This window comes from Atractosteus spatula, chromosome 2 (genome assembly GCF_055471065.1).
Source record: "Atractosteus spatula isolate fAtrSpa1 chromosome 2, fAtrSpa1.hap1, whole genome shotgun sequence".
In the NCBI taxonomy this organism is placed as follows: Eukaryota; Metazoa; Chordata; class Actinopteri; order Semionotiformes; family Lepisosteidae; genus Atractosteus; species Atractosteus spatula.
This window is the reverse complement of record NC_142707.1, coordinates 56,821,685-56,847,064: the sequence shown is the minus strand read 5'-3', so window position 1 is coordinate 56,847,064 and position 25,380 is coordinate 56,821,685. Positions and strand designations below refer to the sequence as shown.

The following is a 25,380-nucleotide window of genomic DNA, read 5'->3' as shown; positions in this document are numbered from 1 at the left end:
GCATAACTCAGCAAAGGCAAATATCAGCTTGTATATCATAGTTATCTATTTACTCTGAGCAACAGCAACTGTTCCTGCTCAAACACAAGGATATGCGCTCTTAAAAAGTGTTCTTTAAAGAACATTTAATAAGCAACAGTGGTAAATAAGTCAGGATTTTATTAACCTATAGTTTTAATTTATAAGGTATAGTGGAAACTGAACAGTGTGAAATTTTATTAGACATTATTTACAAATTGTATCATGGAGAACTGTGCAAAACCTATGGAGATTGTGGGTAAATATTCAAAATTGTATACAAGATGAAAACATATAAACAGTACTCAGACTATGCAAATACAGTATACAAAATACCATGACACCAGTGTAGTTTTAACTATAGTTGTATAAACAGCTGTTTTAACTGAACTAATACAGGTAAGTGACCTATACAACTTTAAGGCACACTTAATTATCTGTCTGGCAAATTCCTCTGTAGAAATAAGACACAGTTTTGATGTTTAAAGTTTTAAAATATTTTTAATTTACAAATACATTATTTCTACATCTTTTTTTCAGCCTATTAGTTTGCATAGGGAACAGTGCACAGTGATGAGCATTACTGCCTCGCAGTTTTGGGGCTGGGTTTAATCCCGGAGTTTGTATGTTTACCCCATTGTTCATGTGGGTTTTCCTTGGACGCTCTGTTTTCCTCCCACAGTCCAAAAAGAGACTGGTAGATTATTTGGCTTCAGGGAAAATTGGAGGTAGGTGTGAGTGTGTGCATGTCTGTGTCTGTGTGTCTGTCCTGTGATGGACTGGCACCCCCAGGAAAAGGGATGGATAAAAGTTAGAAAAATTGATAGTTTGCGTAGGTATGGGTAAGAGGAAGTGCTTTACGTGAGAAATATGAATCAGTTGTGAGACAGTGCTTGAGATCAGGGTCCCTATGTTAGCAGCTCTGCTGCCATAAGGTTTCCTTGGTGAAACGTACACATTTCTTTATTTCTAAAACAGCATAAATAGTGTTTCAGAAGGGGAAACAGAAAAACAACAAAGCAAACAAGTAAATGGAGGAAGTTATTATTTTAAGAGTGATCTATACATATCCCAAAAGAATTTAAGAAATACTGTATGTATGTGATTTTTCCAGGCCATCCCTTCAGTTTGAAGATGCTGCGTTCAGTCTGGGTATACTCTCTGGCCTTGCTGTACTTCTGCAGCAGTCAGGTCGAGAGCCAGTGTTGGGAACACTCTCAATGCAGAGACCTCAGCTCGGAGGAAAACATCTTGGTGAGCAGAACTTTCTTTTAATGTAAATACAACACTTGGTGCCATGTAGACTCACAAAAGTGTTGATAATACGTATTTCATAAATGTGTTATAATTAAGAATTGTGAATTGTGAGTCCAGCATACCTGGTTAGGACAGAAAACATGGTTTCTAAATATTATACTGTATGATTCTTTGTAAACTAGCACTACATTTTACTAATTGATCTGTGTGTTTGTTAATATTTTACCTGCAGTTTACAAAATTTGAAAAATTGTTATATACTGTAGAACAATTAAATTATCATCAAGTAGATTTCCTGAGAAAATATATTTATAAGTAGAAGTTATGCCAGTATTATGTCATATATTGGTGCCCAATGAAGACAACTTGTGTTAGACTCTACTGATACTTTTTTGTTCTAATTTAAAATATAGTATAATGACTTATAATTTGTAATATTTACTGCTCCCTCTGTGACAATGTTAAAAGGCATTTCAGTTTGCTAAGAGCTGCTGTTAAAAAAAAAATTAAAATCATCACAGCAAACTAAAACAAAAATAATCACGCCTTAAATTATTTTATAAATAATAAACACTGTTGCATTACATGAATCAATTTTAAAATACAAAAACAGCCTCTCTGCCATCCATTATTAATAATTATTACAGTAAATGCCCCGCTTTAACAGACTGAATTTAACAGACAAAATCTAGTTAAGGGAATTTTTTTTCCAAACAAGGTTATCTGTGGTGTTGAATTACGATCTACAGCCAATACACTGGCCGAACACATGAAACTGAATTTCAAATGCAGTGAATGAGGGCTTTGACAATTTTGCAAACTTCTCTGTAGATTGAATAAAAGAACCCACAGATATGCTTTGAGTGCTCCACTGAAAGGATAGAACCGTTCCATCAGAGATTCAATAAATTCATCCAAGATGAAGGGATCATATTATCCCAGCTATGCAATGCCGACGAGACTGGTTTCTTCTGGCGTTCACTCCTGGACGTTGCCCAGGCACACAAGCATGCGACGTCTACGCAGGACACATAGTCAGCAAGGAAAGGATCTCAACATTACTGTGTGCAAATGCTGGCAGCTTACAGAGGTTGATACCCATAGCTGTCGGCATGTGAAGGAGACCGAAGATATACTGAATGAGCTTCTGGTAGTCTACCACCATTCCAAAACAAATTGGATTACTTCAGACTTAATTTTTTGTCACATATACGACTGTGTTTTGTATGCTTGAAATATTTAATTGATAACTTAACCTATATCTGGCAATACCAGACACCCCTTTCCCCCTATTAGTCTGATAAAAAGTGGGTCTACTGTATGGCCTTAATTTGACATACGGAGTATGGGCAGGTTCTGTATCTGAGAATTTACAAAAATCTTTACAATGATGATCTTGCTTTCCAGGAGTGTATACAAGCCTGCAAATCGGACCTCACCGCAGAATCTCCCATTTTTCCTGGGAATGGGCACCTCCAGCCTCCTTCAGAGGCTGACCGCAACTACGCGAAGAGTCACTTCCGCTCGACTGCCTTGGGGCGGCACACCAACGGCTCTGTGGGAAGCAGCAAGCAAGCCGGAGAGAACGCGGCTCTGAGCATCCTCTTTGCTGCCCTGGCTCCACCCCAGGCTGAGGAAGAGATGGAGGAGAGTGAGAGCTCGCAGCAGCAGAGGCGTGAGGACAAGCGCTCCTATTCCATGGAGCACTTCCGCTGGGGGAAGCCAGTGGGCCGCAAGCGCCGGCCTGTGAAGGTGTACCCCAACGGGGTGGAAGAGGAATCGGCTGAGGCCTATCCCACAGAGATGCGGCGTGATCTCATGAGCGACCTTGACTACCCCCTCCTCGAAGAAGTGGAGGAGGAGCTCGGAGGAGAGAACGAGGTCCTCAACCTGCAGGAGAAGAAAGATGGCTCCTACAAAATGCACCACTTCCGCTGGAGCGGCCCGCCCAAGGACAAGCGGTACGGGGGCTTCATGAAGTCCTGGGACGAGCGCAGCCAGAAGCCACTCCTGACGCTCTTTAAGAACGTCATCATTAAGGACGGCCATCAGAAAAAAGGCCAGTAAAGAGTGTGGAGAAGCAATAAAATAGCCCCAAACCTTGCTTTACTTCCTCTTTGATCTTGGCAAAGCAAAATTTTAGGTAGTTGGCATTCTGATAAAGAAAGGGGCTCAGTCCTGAAAGGTAGCTCCATTGTATGTTTGTTTTCTCTTCTGCCAAAGCCCTTGTTTACAATGTAGTCACCCATACATTCTGAAAACTGTATATAGAAAAGAAATGCTTTTGTGAGTTAGAGCTGGGGAAAGGAAGGGGAGGGAGAGAAATTCAACTTTAAATTAATAATGGAAAGTTATTTTTCTTATTTATTGAGATGTACTATAATGTAAATTAAACAAAATACTTTTTGCAAGCTAAAAAGTGTTCTCCTTTTCTTTCTTTGGTGTTTACGGTCTGTGAAAGCACTTAGCCATAGGTTTCTTCAAAACTGTACTGAATAATTAGAAAAGCCATACTTCCCATACTTTAAAAACTATCAACAATAAATAGAGAGAACCAGAGAAGGAAATGAGAAAGAGAACAATGGCACAACACATTCTCAGCTCTAAAGAATTCATCATCACCATGCTTCATGACATTTGTTTTACACTATTTAATGAAGCAGCATAGACTAAGGTCATGCTGACTCAAAAAGAACAAGGTTTTAGGAAAGATGTGATGAACAGCTAACCTAAAGAAATAAACCTGCTGACAGAGATGGACAGATAGTCAGTGAAGGCAAACTACAAGATTCAGTCAACGTTTCTATATCAGTTCCTGTATCTTCTAGTAATATGACAACCTTCAGAACTTTTCTCCCGGTGCAAAAAAAAATGTTTTCGTCTCCTAAACACAAATAAGTTTTCAAAAGTATATACATGTATGCCTGTAAAATGTAACATACTGATACTAAATATGTACAGTTTACAATTATTCCAGAAGGTAGGCTCAAACTAAACAGCTATGGGTCAAAAACTAAACAACCGTCCTACCTAAATAAGTTCAGGCACACAAAACTGACAAAACACAGTAAAATGGTCTCTATATACTGTACAATAATGGTTCTTCACATGATTTCAAAATAAAAACGTATCTCTATGAGGTAAAAATATATCACACTTCTATAAGGTACAAAAACTCATTTCATATCCTTCAAGGAGTTTGTAACAGAGCATTTATGTGATACTACAAAGATCTGACAAAACGTTTTGAAGTCACATGAAACATAAGTGGCACGTTTTGGTTTAAATGCAAAGTGTTATGGCTGGTGCAAATGCACCACAGCATATCACCCAGTCAATAGCACTCTTACGCCAAGCAGGGTGGTGAAAATATGATGTTATAGGACTGAATCTCATTAGCAGAGACTGGGAAGATTGTCAAGACTGAGGGGAAAATTGAAGGATCAAGGTAAAAGCAAATCTTAAAATAAATTCTGGTTCAGGCTGCAGAATAATGATCCAAAGCACAACTGCAAACTGCAAAAATACACTGGACTGGTTTTAAGCATGAAAAAGTAAATGTCCTTGAGTAGGACCATTGGATTCAGTCAAATTTCTGACTGAGTCCAATAGAAAATTACGTTAAGACTAGAAAATTGCTGCCCATCAATGACTCTCAACCAATTCAAGATGTGAAAAATAATCAAAATTAAAAATATTCTCTTTAGACAAATGTGTACAGGTATATACAATTATAATTCAACAAAATAAAAAATCATTGAAAGGGAGTGAATCCTTTTGCAAGGCACTGTAGCTACAACTATTAACACAATATGTAATTTAAATACAGTATTGGGAAAAAAACATTTCCCCTTGTCTGTTTTTCTGCAGATTTCTACATTTTTCACAGTGAATTCAGTAAAATCTTTTAGTGGGTTGTAGTAGTATACTGTACAGAGGAAAATGTGAGAGAAAAAAATGACACCAAAGGTTGGTACTTCTTTTATTTGTTTTGTGTGCAAGGTAAACAAACATGAAATCTTCAGGTATGAAAAGCTATTGCCCCCCCACCCAAAGTAAACTCATCGCAATTAGAGGGATAACTAGAGTCTGCTAGTCATCTTTGGGACAGCTTTGGTCAACAATTAGGCTTAATTTAGGCCAGCCCTGTCCAACATAAATCTGTCTAACTTTGGCTTTTGCCATCAGAATGAAATCTGCTCTGGATCTGAGAATTCTACAGGAGAATGTCAATTGTCAATCTGTCCGTGAACCGAAGCTGAAGCGCTGCTGGCTCATGCAGCAAGTTCATGATATGAAACACACAAGCAAGTCCACATTAGAATGGTTGAAGAACAAGAAACTTAAGAGTTTTGGAATGGCAAGATCTAAACCTCTTTGAGATGTTGAGGCAGGACCTTAAAAGAGCAGTTCATGCTTGAAAACCCACAAATGTCACCGAGCTGAACTTCTGTATGGAGGAGTGGGACAAAATTCCTCCACAGCACTGAGAGACTGATCAATAACTATAGAAAATGTCTGGTCCAGTTATTGCTGGTAACGGTGGCATATCCAGTTATTAAGTTCAAGGGGATGGGGGGCTACTTTTTCACACAGGTTGCATATCTTTTTTTTTAAAATAAAGTAAGAAAGATTAATAATGTTGTGTTATTTGTTCACTCGGGGTCCCTTTTATCTAACATAAGGTTTTGTTTGAAGATCTATTATCATTCACTGGAAAATATGCAGTAAAGCAGAAAATCAGACAAGGAGCAAATACTTTTTCATGGCACTATATACTGTACAGTAGTGTCAACACATGAAAATTACACACTGAACTGAGCTGTAACCGAGAACTTGATATAGGAAATACATATGTGTCTGACCAAAAACCAGTCTCCACAAAAAATACCATTTTAATTCATGGATCATTTTTATTCTTTACAGCATGTGTATTTAACAGGTTCACATTTTCTAAAGACGTTTCTTACAGTTATGGTCCATCTGGCACAGGAGATCAAACAGCAATCACACGTAAGAAGTAGAAAGTGCATTGGCTGATGTACAGCCAGTAAACTGCAGCACAGCTGGACAATGGTTTAGGTACAGGCAAGTTGACAGAGCACAGGAAAGGTCTATAACACAATCACCTGCTTTCGACAATTTATTTTTTTCATTATAACAAGGAAGAGGGAATCACATGGGATACGAGAACACCAAAGGGCAGGGCATTTACACTTAATTGTTTAAAAAATATTTGTCATTTAATTAATATTTAATTTTCGTTCCCAAGAATTCAGAATTTGTATTCAGTTGGGATCTATGCAACAACCTCCCCTTTCATTAACCCATGAATCCACTAGCCTGGATTAAGACTACACATAGTGTCCTCTTTTTCCACTACAATCCCAGAGCACAGCCTGTCGGTATGTGGCCAGTGGGATACAAACATACGGGGTTTCCAACTACAGGATTGTTTTTAGAAAAAAGATTCAAACTTAAAATCCCATTAAGCATTGAAGACATATATAACACACATTAAAGCGGATGGTCAAAAATCATTAACATGTGTCCCATCTTCATATACAGTAACACCAATACAATACACATCATGTTCATTCACAATGTACAGAAATTCCATCGATCAGCGGGAGACAGTAATTATCTGTAAAACATACCTGTTGTTGCACACTGGGCATTTGCTCATTTCTTATCAAAAGGCAACACTCCACCACCATTAATAGACAAACACAGTACAAGTGTCTCACAAAGAACAGTAACCACCACGGAACTGAACAAGCCATACACAGAGACACAGCATTGCCATGGAACACTGATCACAAGAGGGGTCAATAATTCCACATAGGAGAGCTGCAGCACAAGACAACAACTTACTCAATAATATCTACTTGGAATGACGTAATGACAAAAGAAGGAAACATAAAAACACAGTGTATCTTTGTAATAAAAATATGTTATGGTTTTTTAAAATATATAGAATGACAGTTAGTTTTGCATCTCTTACATTTATCATTGCAACAAAGCCAATAAATATAACCTCAGAAAAATAATACAAAGTAAAACCAAAATCCAGTTCTGTTATATTTTCATCACGGTAGCATTATCTAAATGTATCAAGATCGTACTGTTATCTTACTGTCTATGTTGGTTATAATCCTCTATATACAGAACTAACAACATCTCTATGCCCAAGCAAAACACATAGTCAAAAGAAGCACTGAACTGCAATGGAAGTTTTTCAGTGAAGAATGGCAAAACCTTATTGTGCATCATCTCTCAACTATAAAAAAACATATAAACAGAAATGTATCTATAAAAAAAGTATTTCCTTCATCTGTTGACACAATGATGCCACTGAGGAATTCTACATTAACTTTAGCGCTGTAAGAGTTATACAGTATGTGATTGGTAAGTGTGTGACTATTGTACCTTGACTTCGAAGTCAATGTTGTTTCCCTGGAACTGTATTTCTGTTATTTTCAGATATATTTCAAACACATTACACCTAGGTCCTAGGACACATTTCCTATAGTGTTTTCTCACTTCTTCATCAACTTTAGATTTTTATTTTTTAATTTAAACTGAGACAACAAGTTTAAGAAATGTAAGAACAGGTAAGAAATGAGAAGAGACTTTTTGGCTCATTTAAATCATTTGGTTTTTAGTAGCTAAATAATCCCAGGACCTTATCCAGCCATTTCTTGAAAGAGGCCAGGGTATCGGCTTCAGCTACAAGGCTTTGTTCCTTGTTTGATACTTGTACAACATTTAAAAATAAAGAAGTGCCTTGTGTTGTTTGATTTAAATGAATTTCTATGTACTTTACATTGGTGCCTTCTGGTTTGTGTTCAGGGTATAACCCTAACCCAGAGTTGATGGCAATATATTTGAATTCTGACCTTTAAATGAGAAGTGCAAAACAAAGAGTTATGAGAATTAAAGCCTTAAATCCTGGCTAAACCAGGATCTCAGCTTACCTGCTTAGTAGTACATCAGTGTTACTGTAAGACTGTAAATATTCATGCTTAAAAATGAGACCGACAGTAACAGTAAAAGCAGTACTGTATATTCAGCTTGTTTGGTTCAGTAAATGTACTTCCCTGCCACAGACAAGTGGCAGATACATAACTAACACCTCTACGCGATTAGAAGGAGCAGTGTAGTGCACCTTCCATAACTACAAATGTTTTTTTTACTTACAGTATTAAAATGTACAAGTTGAGCACTCAGTTTAATCTCAACTGCAGGTGCAACGTTTAACAACTAAAGAAGCAGATAAGCAAGACATACTGATTTTGAGGAAACACATCACATCCTTTCAGCTCTCTGATGTAGATGCGTAGATGCTACTTTTAGTTACAGAAACCAAGTATAAAAAATAATTAAATAATCACATCTGTAATAGCTGTAACAACAGAATAGCAGTACATTCCTATATAATGTACACTATAAACTCCAAAAATGAAAACACTTTAAAGGGACCATATTACAGGATAATAAGCAAACAAAACATCATACTACAAACATTGTACTGCAGTCAGTGAACAGCACTTTCAGAAATTGTCATTAATATAAGTATACAATTCTTAATAATGTACAGTCTTAAATTTAACAAAATACATTTTTAACAATTACAGTGGTAAGATAGCAGAAAGAAATATAAGTCTTTTTGAAACAATAGTTTACCTAAACCTGACATAAGTTTTCTCAATCTAGTCCAATGAAGCTATAATCTGCTTTTGAAAGTGCTTACACTACGCATACTTCATCACCACTCTTTCTCCTACCATAGTGTAATATGTAGTATGTTTTTGATGTAAGAAGTAAGCACATGTCACAGTGAGCCAGAAAAACAAGAAATGATGGCAAAACAGTGTAGTTTTGCAAATAAGCAAAGCAGAGTCAAAGCATACGTCGATCAAGCAGAAAATGTGATACCCTTTCTACAGTTGTACTGTATGCAACTGAAATCCAACTGTACTCCAGCGTCTCCTTGTTCAGCCACATTCAGCAGAAACTTGTAAGTTAAAACCACAATTCAATCTTCAGTTACTTTATGTGACATCAGTTTTACAATTGATTTCATATTTCTTGGCATTACAGTTTATGGTAACTAATTTTACTTTTATTTGCTTATTTTCTTTTTGGTGTGTAATAGGGGAAAAATATTGAAAATACGATTAAAAAAATATGATTCAATTCAATGATTCAACTTGCATGCAATGATTTCACTTCTCTAAACCCTTTTATGCTATAAAAATATTGTTAGAAAATATGGTGTTTTAAATGGTGGTATGACAACATTGCTTTTCATATTACATTTCATATAACATTTAAAACAAGAATACTAATACAAAATGTTATGTAAACACTGAAGGAAGATACCTAACATTACCTTCATTGCTAAATTCAGGATATAATGTGTACCTTTTCTGTAGATGCAACTAAAAAGACTATGTTCAATCATTCTTAATTAAACTTCCCTTTCTCATATTAATGTTGCATATTATTTCACAACCAAAGAGTATTAAATGGAATTATAAATCTTGGAAAGAAAAGTAAAGTACTTGACAATTATAGAATAAATTGTCTTGGGGGGCTAATTAGCACAAGAGGGAGAATACTCTCCCTTTAAACCTTGTAGGTCAGAGTTATTATTATTAACCATTAGCATTAACGTAGACCTAAGATATAGTACAATAATATAGACCCATGTTTAAAAGATACCTCGCATTTCGATACAACACTTCTGTTTCAGCACAGTCAGTACTGAAATAGGGCATCAATGTGAGACCTGACCCCTGCTAACATTACAATTATCACAGTTACAAATTAAATATACTGTATACTGGAAAGACATACTGTGCATATTGTTAAAAAATAAGTTTTGTCATGCTATAAATCTAACTTTGCCAATGCTGCATGTTTGGGAAAAAAAAATCTTTCCAACAATCTTGTCATTTTGTTATGCATGGCACTGATTCTCTTAAACAAATGCAACTTTTAGTGTATTAAAACATCAGGCTGTGCTCAGGTTTTTTTTTTTTTGCATAAATTGTGCAAAATGTCGGTAACCAGCATAGAATTCATTAGTTTTATTTAAAATCAGTTTAAAAATACATTATCATTCAACATTACACATAAAAGAGCATTTATTTACAATGTCAAGGCTTCACTGGTGTTAACCAATTGGTGTTTTCAAGTATGTGCTGGGGACATCAGATCCAAGACATTAGTAACTATTGTATTTAAAATATCACTTTCTCTTGCATAGACACAAATCTACTGAAAAGGGTAATAGCTACTGTGAAACACAACTTTAAAATAGGAACAGAAAATAACTGAACACCCAGCAGTGTGTAAGTAAAAGAGGTAAAATATGGCGACTGAAAATGTCTCTTGAAATTTAAAAACAGAGTTAAGAACATAAGTAAAGTTATAAATGAGAGAAGTCCATTCGACCCAAGTAGAGATCACTGCTAATTTATCTGAGGTTATTGTCCAGCTATTGCTTGAAAGGTGCCAGGGTAATAGCCTCAACAATATGGCTGGATAACATGTTCCATACTCTTACAATCCTTTGCCTAAAGAAGTGCCTTCTGTTCTTGGTTTTATAACTATGCTTTAGTTCCACCATTAAGCTAAGTAGTAGATCTACCTGTATATCATTTGCAACTGAAACAACCTGCAAGAAATGAAACTTAACTGAAGTGAAACAAAGAAATTTAGATGATGGTGAACATACCTGTAATTACTGCAAAACACCACGAAAACTACACATAAAAACCACGTGCCGTAACATTCATGTACAGTGTCTACTGAATACATAAGGAAAATGTTTACTATGCAAACTTTTTTTCTTGCTCATAACCTTTAAAATATAACTCCGGCCCCATAACTCTCTTCATATACTGTGGGTTCACTTTGGCTTACAAGCATTGCCGAAAGAAAAAAGAGTTAACAGAGGCACGTTCACAGAGTCACTAGTCTGGCACTGAAAAAAAAGATGTGATCTGAATACCATAATTTTGTGTTCTGCGAGAAACAGACATGTTTTGGTTGAAGTATTATGATGTCAGGAAATATTTATGATTTGTGCAGCCCTGGTAAGGTTCTTTTTTTCTGGTTTTATATAAGCTTATCTGATAATACATTCTAAGGTGCTTAATATTAAGTGAAAAATGTGTATACCACATTCATGGGGACATGAAAGTCATAGATTGTCACTGGCAAGAGGACCGTTATGAGATGGTGCTTTGTGACTTTATTAACTGTGCTATACTCCAGCCACAGAACATCTACTGTGGCTCCAGTCTAATAAGTACTAGTTACTAGCTGCTATTAGTCCATCAGTCATATTATGAAAGGTTCAGTTTTAAATCTTGTCTGTTCCATGGGAAAAGTGCTTTATTTATATTATAAAGGTCCAAAATACACCACAAACCTCAGTAACAACAGTGAAGAGCCCCAAGACAGTCAGCAATGAAATGTGGAATGACAAAGTAGTTTAACTCACATAGCTCCCAGAGGAAATGAAAAAGAATAAAAGCACATGCAAAATGATTCAAGACATGTCCAGTGGGTTGATCTGATCCACTGGTTAAAGGATTGGTTATGGCTGATGTGTAGATCAAGCTCAGGTTCTACAAGGTATGCTGTGTAAAAGCTTGACTCAGCAAACTTACAAGGACAAACAGACATTATGTAGACACATGTGCAAGCTTAATCAAAGGGTGATGCCATATTAAAACTGTTTCGGTTCTAGAAAGGAAGTCAAACAGGGTCTCAATCTCTGAAGCTCCCACAGAAAGCGAGATTTATAGAGAATGAAAAAACGTCACAGGATATCAGAAAAGATGTTAAGAACATGTCATACTTTATCAGAATTTTTTTTTCTCAGACTTCTGCTGTTAGTATACCCTAGTATAAAAAGAGGGTTTCAACATTGGATTAATTTATCCAAAGGAGAAAATAACAATATTTCTCATCTTTCTCAACCACATCAGAACATTTTTTTTACTGTTGCTCTTCTGTTAGGTCGAGTTTCAGAAACAATGTGATCCAAGAACTTCTTTTACACTGTACTTCAGTATTGCCAGTTTTGTTTCAATTCTACCCCCAAGGACCCCAAATCTTTTCACAGTGTTTCAAAATCACAATCAAGCTTCTCATCACAGCTGAGCATCGAAAGCCTCAATTTCAGTGACACATTTCATATGGATATGGTAAAGAATAATATATTGTATAAAGGTTTTAGAGGAAGTTGAGCTCAAAAGCACAAACTAAAAGGTTGACAAAGAACACAAGATTTAAATGAATTAAAATAATTAAAATGAAATTAATCTTTTAAATATTTTGTTCAACACAAAACATCTCTTTTTATATACAAGCCTTCATAAACATTGATAGATATTCTTGAAGTGCAGACCACTTGAAGTTAGGGCCTTTGATAATCTACATTAGATGTAGATTAGACAAGACAAAATTAAACCACATAACAGAGTATCATAAATCACAGAAAATTCTAAATATCTCTATAGAGTACATCTTCAAAACCTTTAAAAGGCTCATATTTGTCATCACTCTAGAAAACAGTAAAAATAAAGAAATTCAAATATATTTAGTTTATATTTGTGCCAAAGAGACTCCAAAACCTTTATTGCAACATATATTTCTAATCCAGAATCCCATAGTACAAGTAAACAGTTCTTATGGAATTTTCTTATCTTGCACATCTAAGTAAAGGCCTTGCATGACTGCGTGTATGCAGAATTATGAGCTATTATTTCTATAAAAATCTATAAATAATATTTAGTAATCTATAGGACTGGACACATCTTTCATGTGTAAAAATAAAAGGCAGATCTACAATTCCATCTGCAACTGTATTTTTCTTTCTTTCCAAGTGGAACATTAGAGTACTGTAAAAAATCAACCTTTGGATCCATCCTCTTAGTAGACTTAAGACTTTTCTACTGAGCTGTACCAATAAATGTTTTTGTAATGAAAGAGAAATAATTAATAAAACTTTGTAGTGAATGCCAACTTGGAGATGTACTGTTACTTAGATTTTATAACATTCATAGTACTGTATCTAAAATGTCCTTAAAATTTACAGTATATGTTAAAATGATCTCTATATATTTTAGGCATGACTAGTGAGTTTACAACCTACATCTGAAAGGACTTTGCGAGTACAAAGTACCCATCCTTATAGACTTTATAGAAACAAAATTAACAGAAAATCATTGGATACACATGTTCTAATTGCCCTATTTCTCTGCTATAGGCTTGCATTAAAACTTCCAAATGCTGAAAACCAGGGCTGGTATTTATACATACGGATTGCTGAACTTTAGTTTCTGGACCATGCCAGAGAATTCATCACATCAGTTATGTCTTTTTTTCAGTGCTTCAGACAGTAATTCTTCTTTCATGTAAATAGTTTAATCCTTTTTTTTTACCAAGGGACACAGTGTTTCACATCATGACTATATCACATGCAGCAGTGTGACAGGGACTGCAGTCCCAAAAATTTCACAGTGCAAATAGAGAATGAGCTTCATGCCAGGTGAACCCAACTAAAGAAACACCTATCTACAAGAGGAACCACAAAACAGGGAGGAACTTCCTTGATGGACTGTAGTGCTGCAAATCCAAAAATCTTGCTTCTCGGATTTCTGGCTTTTGGGAAAGATGGCCACTGATTGGTCAAGGCTTTTAGTACACACAGAGGTCTGGGAATTTCATCTCATAGACTGGCACCGAGCGAGTCTGTGTCTGGCCATACCCAGCACTGATGGTACCCGAAGGGCTAGGAGGAGGCCTAGGATAAAGAAAACAAAGAACCCTTTCACTCAAAACATTTTTTTCTATTAAATATATGACTTCCAGACTTCCGGAATGATATTCTGAAACTTCAATGACAGTTTCAGATGTGTGAGTGAAATCCTTCAGTCATGGATGCTGACTTCAGATCAGAATTCAATAATCACTAAAGATCAATATAAATCACTGGTTTATACACCACAAACACTTTCTTAAAATATTTGAAATGGGTGAAGTTAAAGCACCACTTGCAAGATAAACCATTTCAGGTTTTTTAAATAGGCATTCCACTAAATACAAAAGACCAACAAACTTCCTAATGCCATCAAAGAGGTGATGGTATGTTGATTCCAACAGAATTGTGTAATTTGGAAGTAAAGTATGTTTAAAATATTTTCACCTAACTGCAGATAGTTTAGAATATATTAGTGTCATTAATTATAAATCTCACTAGAAAAAGAAATTAGTACATCTGCACAATACACTTATTTTACTGAAATGTAAGCTCAGATGTAGTTGTATTATTATGTCAATACTGGCTTTGTGAAACCATGCAAAGAATGGAATTTCAGAAATGTAGTCAATGCCCTTCCCATTTATTTATAGTTTACATGAAAATTGGCATCATATTGACCTACCTGATGGTAATCTCAAAGATCTGATTCAGTTTGCTTTGCAATAAAGTGGCCTGCAATGCAGAATAAAGAATAGTATTAATTCTAATTCAGAAGACAGAGAGTGATAGCATTACATTCACAGAAACAACATTGTGAGAGAAAATAATTCAGACCTAGGATTGACAGTTAGTATAGATAGGATGATGTTTACAATAGTGTATTTCTGGAGCTCCCTGGTTTGTATTCACTTCTGTAGTAAGTGCATTCCTTAAACGTGTGGCATGTCTGGAACCAAGACATGACTATCAGGATTTCAAAGCATGCAAGGTAAGATATGCAGCAATTGGCATTCAATAATTTAAGGAAAGGTTAAACTAAGATAAATAGAACACATGTTGAATACATGTTTACATTTCACGTTTTTACCAGATCTAACATATTTTAGGGTCATATTTCTGTGGTTTTATTCCGAACTGTAGCCATCACATATAATTTTAAATAACAATAACAATAATAATAACGGCAGATGGGTATTCAGAAATTAAGCACTGTTCGGTCTTTATTTTGCATTTTTTAACAAAATAAGATAACATTAATAAAACCTGGTTAATGAATATAGTGGTAGCAGTTGCTATTATTATACAAGAATGTAAGAGGTTGTAGCTTCAGACCAGATGCCACTTCTTGTCCAAACCACATTTCCCAGAATGCAATGTAAAATGACCTGCCTTCCTCCTTGCTTCCTTCCTTACCCCTTCTGCCTCTAGTGCAGCACATAAAACAGGCTGTGCTAACTTCTAGCAGAGGTCAACAGCTATTTGGTAGACTGTGCTTCCTGATTTAAATGCAACAAATTGTCTTCGTTCAATTAGTCAGGCGACAGAGTATGGCCAGTCATTCCCCATTGCCTTCTGGGGAGTGCGGTTCATCATTGGCATTTTGTCTGAACATACAGTACTGCCCTCTTAGAAATAAAACAGTTACATAGCTTAATCCTCACCCGAGCACCACAATGGGCAGCTATTTCCTCAAAGGGGGCTTTTTGGAACTTCTCTACCACCTGCCTTCTTCGTTCCCTCTCCTGTTCTTCCATTCCTACACTGTCCACTGCAAAGGAGAGAACAAAGTGTTTTAAAGACTCGTGAATACCTAGAAAAAAGAATGTACTGAATGTATCAAATACGAAAATATTAATGCAAGACGAAAATTCAAGAACATTCAATTTTGTTGTTTGTTGGAGTATAAGTACAGAGATAACGAAATACTGAACTCAAATTCCATCCATTTTTTAACTGATTTATCCAATAAAGGTTAGTAGGGGAGCCACAGACACACAGTCACACCAGAACCACTTTTTCCAGAAGCCAACTAGTATATTAATATGTCTTTGGCTGTGGGAGGAAACCAAAGCATCTATCAAAACCCACACAAATACAGGGAGAACATTCCAACTTCACACATACTGTGTCCAGAATTTAATCCAGGGCCTCAGAGCTGTTAAACAGCAATGTTAACCACTGCATCACTCTGCCATCCCTCAAGCCAAGTAATTTAATAAAAAAACACATGAAAAGAAAATATCATGTGAGTGAAATCAAAATATTTAAATTTGTAAACTGAAACAATGAGCAGTCCTGAGAGTGTATTGCAAACTGTCCCACTTAAGGCAGTCACAAGGAACAAAGAATCCGACCAAGGAACCAGGTGGACAAACATTGTACTAAATTCTAACTAGGACTAAATTAACTGCAGTAAAATCATTAAGTCAGTCTTCATGGGGGATGAGACTAGGCAAAACAGGCCCTAAGACAGGATATAAAGAACATAGAGAAAAAAAGAGAAGATGGTGGTAGAAAAACCAAAACAGAAGCCATTTGTGCTCCTCCTCCATTGCAGGTCAGGATTGTAGTAATCTGAGCACTGAAGAGACTGGACCCTAGGCCTTAAGCAAAGGGACTGTTGTCTCATTTTTAGTGATGCACTATTTTGAAAAGAAAAATAATTAATATTTGTTCAGCATCTGTTTCAGAGAAAAAATATTCCTAAGTACAACTTTTATTGGACAAGACAAAGGTTTTAACCTCCCTTTACTCAATTCTTCACACCTCTATTTCATTACATGATAACAATCTACTTCTTGAGTAATGAAGATCATATTGTTGCTGGAGGCAGACTTGATGAGATGTGGTGAATGTTTGTTGTTACACTTTTCAAACCAACACTGTGACAATGGTCTTGTGTCTGTGGTTTCCTTGACACAACAATGATTTTAATACAGATAGAGGGTAATCCTCCTATCCAGTATAACATAGAAAATGTCAAGAAAACAACATCAAGATCTTGTGAGGATTACCTTTTTTCTCCTGTAATGATTCCAATACGCAGTATGATCTGTGTGACCAATTCTGCATCAACAGGAAACTACACTGCTAGATCTGCTAGACTGTTATTAATAGGCGGACCAGATATATGCATCAACACTGTCAGGATTGAGTAAATACAGAGGAAGGTCATACCCAACTACTATGTAATATTTTTATTTTGAGAGATACTGAACACTTCATTTTTGTACACATTTTCTGTGAGTGTGATATACTGTTAAAATATTTGGCTATCCTTTAGGCCTGAGTGTTGCATTTATTTTGTTCATCCGTACATCAACTATATCCAAATATAAACCATGTATATTCATCTATCCATTCCTTATCAGAAATATCCTGGTGACAGTCACAGCAACCCCAAACCTATCCCAGGGTGTTAGGAGCTAATTTCCACTTGGAAAGGGTGCCACTCCGGCACAAGGCCACAGAGAAAGGGAAAATGTAGAGTAGCAGATCAAACCCAGCCAAAATGTCCCTGAGACATGTGGCAAAAAACCATGAGAATACATGGAGAACTTGCAAATCCCATACAACATTCCTCAGGCTGGGGAAGGACAAGTTCTGGTATTAAATAGTATTTGCACAGAAAAGGCAAAAGAGTTTCACACACAAGAAACATTTTAGATTAACCAATATCTAGGATGTGTTAGTATTCTACCAATTGTACATACGAAAACCAAAATATCTCATTCATATGCCATTAACAACTTTTCCAACAGTCACAGGGGTAAAACCAAGTGACTGGAAATTTGCTAGTGTAGCACATCCATCCACAAAAAGGTGACAAAACTTTAGTTACAAACCAGTAAAACTTACAGTACATCTATTGCATGCAAGTGTATGAAGGCTCATGCACTGAACCAGTAACAAAAGCGACATCACCAAATTGGAGTGACATTGTGCATTCAGCGTTTGTGAGCAACCAGGATTGAATGTCGGGAGGAGCAGGGAGAGCTGCACTTGTCTGAGGTAGGTCTTAAATAACATGGTAAGAACAAGCAACATTCGGTAATACAGAGTACATGATATAGCATATGTAGATTTTCAGAAGGATTTTGATCAAGTTTCTTTCAAAAGATTAATTTTCTAATTTCAGGTGACAGACATTCAGTGTAGTTCTTTGGTTTATGAATTGGTAAATGGATAGGAAACGGACATTACAGATATAGAATGCTCAAACAGGAGTTTTGTAATGAAGGTAGCACAAAGAATATAAAATTCTAGGAAAATACATTTCTTACATGTGAGTAAGCAAAAATAAACAAAATGTTAGGATATAGAGTTCATAGATAAATGGGCCATAGATTAAAGATATAGATAAAATAACCAGGTCAATGCAAACTTTCTGTGCAAATCAATATTTACCTTTTAGTCAACTTATATTCTTAGAAAAACACATGAGACTTCAAACAATATATAACCTCAGTAAGAAACATTCAGTTTCAATTGGAGTATGCAAGACTTTGGGTAAAATACTTATCAGTTATGCCCTGCTGTTTGCCAGTTCCTCAAATTTAAAGAGATAATGGACATTTTTAAAGACATTAACTCACCAATGGCCTTCTTTAGTGTTTCAAATGTTATCTCCTCTGCTGGAGTTCTCTGCAAAAACATGTTAAACAATATGAGCACAAAATGCTGTAATAATATAGAATTAAAAAAACGTAATAATATAGAATTTAATAGGACTCACAATGTAAGCATTTTAATATTAAAATGAAGTTGTAGGAGCTTTCAGCAAGCAAAATACAAAAACCTTTTTTTATTTCATTTAAATTACAGTCTGTCAATTATATTACAAAGGACGTTAGTAGAAAAAGTTTAATATTAACCCTTATGAGTCAGTTTCTGCATGTGTTATCATATTTTTGGAAATTATTCAGTTCTAAGGCACAGTTTTACATGATTTATTAATGAAAACGTAGTAACATCAAGAGCATCTCTACTGTCAGACATCAGAATAATGCCTAGACTCACTTCTTCTCTAGATTGCACTGCTTCAGCGAGTATTGTAAATTCAGCACAGATACCTTTTATTAGACAATAGATGAATCCAGAAACATTCATTAGAGTTAGAAAGCTAACCGAATAGTTGTTCTCACCTCCTCTTTCTCTGGGCTGTTTCTGGACTCCACCTCAACTTGCAATGAGATGGTCTCCCCAATGCTTTTTCTCTTCGAGAGTCGATCCTCATCTAGGTAACATGACACAACAGGACAACTGAGGCCACAGCACACCTAACTAAAACACGCACAAGTGAAAGTGAAAAAAATCACACCCTGCACTAATGTAATGGGTTTTAGTGTATTAGGATTTGTGTATAAAGATGAATATTTAAAAACTCCTAAACAAAGAGGTTAAAAGTGGCATAGAACCATTATTTTTGTTTCCTGAACACAGCTCAATGTTCTTTAAATTTCTTGGAAATTCAGATAAACATAATCAGAGGCCCTATCATAGGTCATTCAAGTAGTAATAATACCTAGGCCAAAAATGGAATGGAAAAGGAATTTCTGCATATATTAGTTTAGATGAGTAATGTTTTGGTATCTATCCAAGGGTTTACTTCCTGAACACTTCATAACATTTTCCCCCACAGATCCTTTTTAAAAAGGTGGACTTAGATTAAAAGACATTACATTAAAAGACAACAAAAAGGATCTGTGATCCAACCTGTAAGCTGGGGTATATATGGCGTGGCTAGTCTGTCTGTGTTGTACCCACTGCCTCCCAGCACTTCAGTGATTTTGCTTTGAAGAAACAGGACTTCTCCCTCCAGCTTATCCAGTGACTTTGGGATCCTGAGGTAAGAATCATAAAGCAGCGAAGACCTCATGAATGATTCAAATTCAAGAAATTTAATTTTGAAGGAATAAATTTAAAATTAGTCTTAATAACAGTGCCTGCCATCCTAACCTATTAACATAAAAACATGAAGCTAGAAATGAGAGTAGACATTAGGCTTATCTAGCCCTTTTGATAGTGAGCAGTTAATGTATCTGAGGATTTCATGTTTCTTGAAAGAAGCCAAAGTATCTACTACAACCACATGGCTGGGTAGCATTTTCCCAGAACATGGTAAGAATAATTTATTTAGAAATATTGCATTTTAATTTCGAATAGCTGTTTTCTCCCAATATATATTGTTTACCGAGTATGTTTTCCTCAGATCTATTTTTATTTTCCATTGAGAAAGCTCAAATTACTGCCTTGATAATCTTGTCAACTCAAACTCACTGAGCTCTAGCAAAGCTTTTGCCTCTTTACTTAGGAGCCATGTTATACCTAGATTTCTCAACGAACACATCCTCTGGCAGCAGGTAAGGAGTCTCCTTCTGACGCATTTCAATGACCTGCAAAGCAGATGGAACAGAATGAAAGACACACAACAGAACCACAACATCTAGACCATCTTTTCACAGACTGACACAGAACTGACCTCATGGACATGCTGACAGAAGGCGGGGACAGTAGTGAGTTGACATATGAGGTTCAAGTAAGCTGCAGAGAGGGCATGGACAGCACAGCGATTGTAGACTGGAAGACTGTCCTCATTGTTTAGAGCCAGATCCTAGAATACAAAATCAATTGATAACTCAAACAAATACATGTAAAGCTCTAACAAAGGTTGTTTTTTTTTAAATTAGAATTTCCAGTTACCAATTTTTGTTATACACATCAAGTGTACAAAAGGCAATTGTGTGTTTTTGCTATGAACCCCCTGACCACACAAAGGGGAGACTGAGGAACTGTAGTTCCTCAACTGCAGATGTGTGCACAAACCACCCATCTTCAATCCATTCTTTTAACACCTCACAGGTACCACACCCCTATATCAAATGTTCAGCACCACATACTGTACTTGCATGCATCCGGGAGGCTACAGGGCTTGCTGTGTCACTGACAGCCCTGGCTGACCAATCCCACATTACTCTCTTTGGCAGTTCAGCCAATTGTGCATCGCCGACTGAGGAAATCTTGGTCAGTTGGATAGTGACCCAGGCTTAAACCTGTAATCACTGAACTCAGTTTACCCAAGACTGAGAGGCTACCCAAGGAGAGTTTTTAACATCAAAAACTTTATCAAAAATCTAGTAAGTAGCAGGAAGCTATGCAGTGGACATATTAAAATTTCCAAGTAGATGAAATTCTCAGGACAGAGAAAGGAAGGAGTGGGAACAGATTAATAAAACATACAAGCTAATTAAAACACAAGAATCTTTCATTATGACGCCATTGACTCCTTGGCTCCATAATCCCTCAAAGGATTTGAGAGGGTGACTTTTTAATTTGCTTGATAACTTTCTTAAATAAATGAATGCAATTAACACATACATTAAATATTACAGCTCTGGTAAAATTATTATTGGTGCTTTAGTTCCACTCTGAGCAAACGAATAATGCTGATCAGCTATTGACCGTTTGTGACTAAAGCAAGTGACGCTGATAACGCCAGTCTGACTGAGGACAGTGTTACTCAGTGGCATGCGACATACCTGCATGGCAAGGGCAAGTCTGATCAAGTCCACCACTACTTCCTCATTGGCAAGCTCCATGCTGATGAGTGCCAGGAGGGTATACAAAGTCTCAAAGTGCGGCCGCCCACTGTTCTCCTCCTTACAGGCCAAGTAGATGTGTCTGTAGAGCTGCTGCGAGTGCTGTACAGGTAGATGTAACAAAGTAAGTTACAAGTAGGCAACCTTTCACCCAACAAAAGAACACAATGCTCCATGAATTCTTAATATTCACCCCCCTTTTTAAACTTCTGCATTTCACTTGAAAAGCTTTTGACAATTATGATTACAATTATGAAATAAAATAGGTTCTATAAGCTCTGCTGTCTTGTTTAAGATCTATGATTGGAACATGGTCTGATTATCTATGTTCCAAATATATTGCCAACAACAGACATGAGGTGTCCTTATAACATTTTTAAGGCCAAAATATCTCAAATTAAGTTGAACCTTTTTCATGAAGAGGTTGTCCTGACGTGAACACTTGTCCACTTTCAGCTTCAGCACGGAGATATCAGATATGATGCTGCACACAAAAACACAGTACATTTAATTACAGTACCACTGTGGATACATAGGGGTAACAGCTTAAGAACATTCCTCCGATTTAAGAGGAACAGTTTTCAATACTTCACAAGAAGGGCATAAAAACAAAATGCTGGAAGACTAAATTAATAATGGCAAATGCTTGAAATAATTTTTGTTGCTTTAAATCATACATTAAATATTTCATTTAATAAATGTGACTGTGAAAGAAACTAAAACAAGAACATAATAAAGGTTATAGCTTGCTATTTAGGTCACCTAGTTCATTTGTTTCCTCATAGCTAATTGACCTGAGAATCTCATTTAGAAGTTTCTTGAAAGAGGCTGGAGCATGTGCTTTAGAAAAATGTTCCAGACTCCCAAAAACCCCTGTATAAAATGTACCCCTTGCCTAACGTTTTAACGTTTTCAATGCATTTCCATGTTCCTCCCACTTGCTCACCTTTAAAAAATCCTTTTTATTAACTGAATATCTAAACAAATAAAATTTGATCCAAATATCTAATATAGATAGATTGATATAGATATCTTAGATATAAACCCATTATATCAAATCACTATAAAATTCCAGTAAAAAAAGACCATGACCAGGGTGATTAGAAATTGTCTTTATGAATGCACATCTTGAAGAGAAGGTAAACATTTTAATTAGTCACTGCCTTTGCATTTTGTGATGAAACTACACTCTTACAAGATTCCAGGGGTAGCAAGAAGATGAAGGAACAGCAGTGAAGTTTACTCACCTGATTGTGGAGAACTTTGGACAGTTATCATGGCGGTCGATGAGGCTAACCAGGATCTCCAACACCAGCAATCGTATTTCTGCATCCTCCATGAGCGTGAAGGAAAGCAGGGGGTCCAGGAAGGAGCTGGGAAGAGCTGTAAGCATGTTGGTGGTCTGGAAGCCTGTGGTCACCTGTGGAGAGTGAAGTCATCAGGGCCATCAGGAAGAAACTGGGGCTCAGCTACATCATGTTGAGTAGGGAGGTTGCCCTTAACTTGCTTTCACCAAAAATAATTGTACAAAAGTTCATGGACATTTTTTATGAGATACCACTTCTTCAGTTGAATCCACACCAACTACAGTTATAACTCTAGTTATACATTGACATCTATCCATTATTTGAAAGGCACTAATTCCTGATAAGGGTCTAAGGGACTGCACTCAATCACACAACACCTGTCTATCTTAGGGCACTCATGCACACATGGGAAACTTAGCAGTACCAATTATCCTAGATAGTATGGCTATAAAATACAAGAGAAAATTGAAGCACCTAGCAAAATCAACACAAACACAGGAAAAACATGCAAACTCCACATCCACATCACTATGCCAACCTGAATTAGTTTGAACATTTTGAACAAAATCTTGTTATTATTTGGAACCTCTCTGATCTTGGACTGATACAACTTAACCTCCGAAAGTTAAGTTAAAGTCTCATTTCAGTTGATCAGTCAAATCCTAATTACAATGAAATTAACAGATGAATACAAAGGGACAGTGTACTTAATACTTTATGACAGCCCTGGGCAAAAGGTCAGAGCTATCACAGCCCAAAAAAAAATTAAAAGAACCTCAAAACTGACATAAAATTCTTTAATGATGAAGCTATTGGATCATGAGATTTGTTTGAGCAAGTTAGTTCAGATATACAAAGTTTCACAAGAACTAATCAGAACTAATCAGAGAATGAGCTCTGTAGCTCAGAGTGAATCAGAAACACATATTATGAGCATGCATGATCTTTGTTTGATTAAGATATTTGATATGCAATGAAACACTGAGTGGTAGAAAAGATATGTGCAGATTTATGAATAGCAAGCAAGTATTTATATGTAAGAGAGCAGAAGGGTGAGATTGCAGTTTGACCTCGCAACATCAGAAGCACTGAACGTCACCGCCACTACTGGTAATTGTGCAAACATTTAATTCACGTCTCTGATATTATTTTGTATTTTCATACAAATAGAAACCTTTGAAAGGAAGGACGTAATATTTTGGGGATATTAGGGAAATGACACTAATAGTGCCCTAATGTATAAGCTTTACAATAAATTGATATAATGTCTATGAACAACTGTTATTGGTCACCCAGTACTTAGTAAAATATACAGTACCATGAATGCTACAAAGCACAAAGGTAAAAGTTTCTCACCTGTAATAGTGATTTTAGCAGCATGACTTGGATCATTCTGCTACCTTCAAACCTGGGAAGAGTAACAAGAAAAAATATTAAGATACGAAAGTTTTTCAAGTTATCTCAGACTACTGCCTAGTTATTAAAACTAGCAGCTACTGTACACTTAATAGCAGTAACTGTTACTGAGTAATTGGAAAATGAAAAAAAAATACATTTTGACAATTAAAATGAAAACTTTCATAGTGACTCATATTGCATAGTTCCTACTTTCTAACTTTGTGGTCTAACTTTCCTACTTTTCTACTACAGTATATACTACAGACATACATAACCATCCGTTTCATGATACTTAAAGTACTAATGCATTTGCTTTAGGTTAGTAAAAATAACATTGACATTAACTAAAACAATTGGATTCAGCTAAAATAAAGAAAAAACATGAATGCTCTGCATTGAGTGGATGTCTGCGCTGTCAGTGAGCCTGTTAAGTCATGTTCAGCCTGTAATTTCCCCTGCTGCTGACACAGAAGCAGGTGCATTCATTACAACACAAAAACAGACAAAAAGACCACACTGAGATGCGGATGCTGAGTAGTGAGTACTTGATTGTTCGCACGATCCTAGTCAGTCACGTAGCTAATTTAAAAGTTGCACATAATAACCCTTGGCTCAGTTTCATCCCATTCTGCTCTTCTTCTATCCACATTGGCCAGACCAAATGGTGAATAAGCAAATTTGCGAAAGTTAAATTCGCAATTAAGGAGACCCTGCTGAATTATTTATTATTATTCTATCAAACCTACAGTATATCTCCATGAAATCGCATACAACTCATTCATAAAAAGCTCATTCATTCACATTCATAAAAGTCTTCTAGAAAAGAAGCAGATTGTGTGATTTCCATTTCTGCACAATACCACGTATATTTTTCTGCAACAATATTTAATATTGAAAGTGCAAACTCCATGTAGTAAAACTAAAAACTGAAGCTAGAAGCTAATGTTTTGAATGAATAAAAAATGGACATTCCCCAGGTAGGAAGGCTACCTTCCTTAGATATATACTTTGATTACCA

General features: G+C 36.1%; 2 protein-coding genes across 2 annotated transcripts in view; one reads left to right on the top strand and one right to left on the bottom strand.

The window, feature by feature from the left end:
* The first annotated feature begins 1,113 nt into the window (after nt 1-1,113).
* On the top strand, nt 1,114-3,342 carry pomca (proopiomelanocortin a). Its single transcript, XM_088939433.1, has 2 exons — nt 1,114-1,272; nt 2,683-3,342. The coding sequence occupies exons 1-2, from the start codon at nt 1,114-1,116 to the stop codon at nt 3,340-3,342; spliced, it is 819 nt and encodes a 272-aa protein (XP_088795559.1).
* Nucleotides 3,343-10,357: 7,015 nt separating this feature from the next.
* The window catches only part of efr3ba (EFR3 homolog Ba (S. cerevisiae)), a 62,966-nt gene continuing 47,943 nt past the window's right edge, over nt 10,358-25,380 (bottom strand). Inside the window, exons 13-24 of the mRNA XM_088938138.1 lie at nt 24,321-24,372; nt 22,905-23,077; nt 22,066-22,141; nt 21,598-21,759; nt 20,541-20,672; nt 20,387-20,454; nt 19,775-19,902; nt 19,204-19,295; nt 18,655-18,703; nt 15,721-15,827; nt 14,742-14,791; nt 10,358-14,101 (exon numbers count right to left, since the gene is read on the bottom strand). Coding sequence (XP_088794264.1) covers nt 13,996-14,101; nt 14,742-14,791; nt 15,721-15,827; nt 18,655-18,703; nt 19,204-19,295; nt 19,775-19,902; nt 20,387-20,454; nt 20,541-20,672; nt 21,598-21,759; nt 22,066-22,141; nt 22,905-23,077; nt 24,321-24,372 — 1,195 coding nt within the window. The 3' untranslated portion in view covers nt 10,358-13,995. The remainder of the gene's footprint in view (nt 14,102-14,741; nt 14,792-15,720; nt 15,828-18,654; nt 18,704-19,203; nt 19,296-19,774; nt 19,903-20,386; nt 20,455-20,540; nt 20,673-21,597; nt 21,760-22,065; nt 22,142-22,904; nt 23,078-24,320; nt 24,373-25,380) is intronic.